Source organism: Cyprinodon variegatus, unplaced genomic scaffold (assembly GCF_000732505.1).
Source record: "Cyprinodon variegatus isolate N-32 unplaced genomic scaffold, C_variegatus-1.0 Scaffold202, whole genome shotgun sequence".
Lineage (NCBI taxonomy): Eukaryota > Metazoa > Chordata > Actinopteri > Cyprinodontiformes > Cyprinodontidae > Cyprinodon > Cyprinodon variegatus.
Genome location: NW_015150655.1, coordinates 241,642 through 244,943, shown reverse-complemented (window position 1 = coordinate 244,943; position 3,302 = coordinate 241,642). Strand labels below are relative to the sequence as shown.

General features: G+C 39.5%; 1 protein-coding gene across 1 annotated transcript in view; it reads left to right on the top strand.

The window, feature by feature from the left end:
- The first annotated feature begins 227 nt into the window (after positions 1-227).
- The window catches only part of LOC107087978 (retinol dehydrogenase 11-like), a 14,726-nt gene continuing 11,651 nt past the window's right edge, over positions 228-3,302 (top strand). Inside the window, exon 1 of the mRNA XM_015379856.1 lies at positions 228-464. Coding sequence (XP_015235342.1) covers positions 308-464 — 157 coding nt within the window. The 5' untranslated portion in view covers positions 228-307. The remainder of the gene's footprint in view (positions 465-3,302) is intronic.

Sequence of the window (3,302 nt, the reverse complement as noted above, 5' to 3'; positions counted from 1 at the left end):
CTTTCTTTCTTTCTTTTTAAGGTCAGACCCTCTTTTCCAATAACTCACTGCCTCATCGATGATCTTTTTAGGATATTGTCACCACTTTTCTTTCTTTCTTTCTTTTTAAGGTCAGACCCTCTTTTCCAATAACTCACTGCCTCATCGATGATCTTTTTAGGATATTGTCACCACTTCTGTCAGCCCATTTGGGCACTCCTCCTCCTCTTCCTCCTCCTCCTTACTTAAACTGGGACCTTTGCACTTCTGAAGCTGTAAGCTGCTGTTGCATTCCTCTGTCACTCACTGATCGTACCTCACTGGAAATATGGGTTTCTTGGACATATTCAGCCATCCTCTCTGGGCTGCTTTGTCTGCTCTCTTGGCTGTTGTTGTGCGCCTGCAGCGCAGAACCATCTGGGACCCTAAAACCTGCGCTGTGCGTCTCACTGGGAAGACTGCTATAGTAACAGGAGCCAATACAGGTTAGTTTAGCTCACAGATTAAATAAAGTGGGACTGTCTGACGATAATTAGCTTTACTCATCCTACTTTGCTGTGTTTTGCATGGTTTGTCTTTTGCAAACCACTTTTAAAGATAAGTTAAATATTGGCTGGAAATCAAACTTTTACTTGGCTGCAGGCAAGACCTTTTTATTTTAGTAAATGTTAACATGATTCATGTTTTAGCACACTGTTGAAAATGGTTTTAAGTGCATCCATGACAGAAGAATAAAAGTTTTTTGAAAAAAAAAAATTCAAATTTTACAAGGACTGCTTTGTCTAGTAGCCAAAACAACCATGTGCTGGTTTATTATGTCTTTACAACACTCTGGTGATAAAGATATTGCACAATCTTAATGCATTCTATGAAGGTCGTATGGATCAACAGATTAGTGCAAGTTAGGTTTTCTTGTAATCTAAACTCTTGTCCAGCTAATTCAGGTTTTCCTTTCATAGTTAACTGTGAAGTGATGCCAAGTTCTGCAGCTTAATGACTTGATCATAAAGTAAAAGGCATTTCCTCTAAGATTCACAGATAAAAGGGCTTCAAACTGCCCCCCTCACAGTTAACAAGGCTGCATAGATGAATATGTGCTTTTAATGTTAAAGTTGTCAAAATGACATCTGTTTTGTGTTATGGTCTTAGTGGATACATGAAGATAACATCATAATTAGATTGAAAAGCAAGGGTTTAATTGTCCACAACTCTGAGGCTAAAAAAGTCAGAGTTCGCCATCAGTGAAAAGCAGCCAAAGCAATGCTTTCCAGCCGTTGATCCTTACAAAACATTTTGGGCTGTTTGTTTGTCTCTTGAGTAAAGTCCTACGATCAAAGAGACCAAAACCAAAGAAAGATTAAAAGAGGAACACATGTTGAGTTTTTAAGTTCCCTCTCTTATGGGCAGATTGTACCTACTGCATCACGGGCAACAGGTCATACATGGATACATCCAGAGAAGTCTTTTGACTCTTTGAACTTTTTAACCGTTTTCTCTCGTAAAGGTTTTATTGCATTTTATGGGTTTTTATCAGCGAGATGAAAACTAAGTAGTGAAAACAAAGTGATACTCTTTTTTAAATGCTTAACAAGTGCATCATTTAAAAATAAAATCATGGAGTACAATTATGGCACTCAAATCCTGCTGTCAGTCTTTATGACTTTACCAGAAAAAAAATTACCTTTTGAGAATCTTTTGAAAAATACCTCAAGCTTTGTAAGACTTAAGAGAGGGGTTACTGAAAATATCACTTTTCTAGTGTTTGCACAGACACACAGGAATATGCTTTCTTCCTCCCCATTTCTTTAAAGACCTGGCTGCATGTTTAGGGACAAATGATGCTGTTAAATATTTATCAGTTTAGGATATCTCTGTGTTTGAATGTATAGAATGAGGAGCATAGTTATGGTTAGTAATGCCACTAGCTTTTAGCTAATAGCAGTTCCCCCTGCTTTCTGACTTTAACAAGCTGAACCATTCTCCTCTCCAACCTTTCCACAAATCCAAGGAACCATCAGCTCTACCCAAATCCTCCTATCAAATATAACCAGCTCTCTGTCATTGCTAAAGGAAGAAATTCCCAAAGCATGTTAGAGTTCTGGTTCTGTTATGTTTTTTCTTTTGGATGTTCAGTTTTGCTTTGCTCCTTGTTTTCTAGTTTTTTATGGTTTATTTCTTATTTTATTGTGTTCTTTGTTTTTTTCTCAGTTTCTGTCTTAGTCTTGGTTCTTTTATGTTTCCTTTTGAGTGTTCAGTTTTGCTTTATTCCATGTTTCACAGTCTTAGTGGTTTAATTCTTATTTTGTTGTGTTTTCTGGTTATTTTCAGTTCTCAGGTTTTTATTTGTTGCCCACTGCTGCCCTCTTGAGTTCTCCTTTTTTCCCTTGCCCCTTTCTTGTTTCTGCTCTACTCACACCTGCTCCTAATCTGCTCGTTAGCTCTCCCTTTGTTTCAGTCTCCCATAAATACTCTCTCTGTGCAGTTCTTCAGTGCTGGTTCCTCGTCAAACTTCCTCCAACTCTGTCTCTCTGAGCCTTGGTCATACTTGGTAATCGAAATGTAATGAGCATATGAGGAACACATGAACACTAATGTTATATTAGTGTTTAAACCCTTAGTGAAATAAAGCTTGTCCAAGCTTCAACAACAGTTCACAGCATATTCCTGTAGCATAGCGTAGCATGCGATCTATCCTGTTAGCTTTGTCGTTACTCATCAGTAAACACATGAAATCATCAACATCATCAAAAGACATATTGTTTGTTCTGTCCCTAATTATGTCAGACCTGCAAAGCTTTTTGTCAATTTCCATTTGGAAGGCTTGAGTTTCATTCAGCTGCAGCTCAGCAGTCAGGCCACAGCAACCAGTGGTTTCTTTGTCTCAGTGGCTCACAACAGGGGTCTTTAGGAGGCCTTCTCTCCAGTCTGGCTCTGTAAGTTCTGAAACTCAAGGGAAATGTGTTGCAAAAGGTCTGTTTTGCAGCAGGCTGGTTCTGAATGGTCACCATAATGACTTATCCTTGAGGATTCTGGAGATCTCGGTCTTTCAGGCCCTGATCGCCATTTTAGCTGCCTCTTCGAAGTGCACCAAGGCAGCCTCATGGGAAAAGATAGGTAGAAGAGAGTGTTCTGTGGTTTTTGTCTGTCCTCACAGAGAGGGAGGTGGTTGGTCACACCTTTGTGGGAGTTCCTGTGACTGCTTTTGGACCCTTGACTGAAAAGCAGGGTTGCAGAGATTCCACAGCTGTTTATTCAACAAAGCTGCAGCTTCCTCTCTGGTCATCATGTCAAGATGGAACATGGACACTGGTTCCCGATGTCCA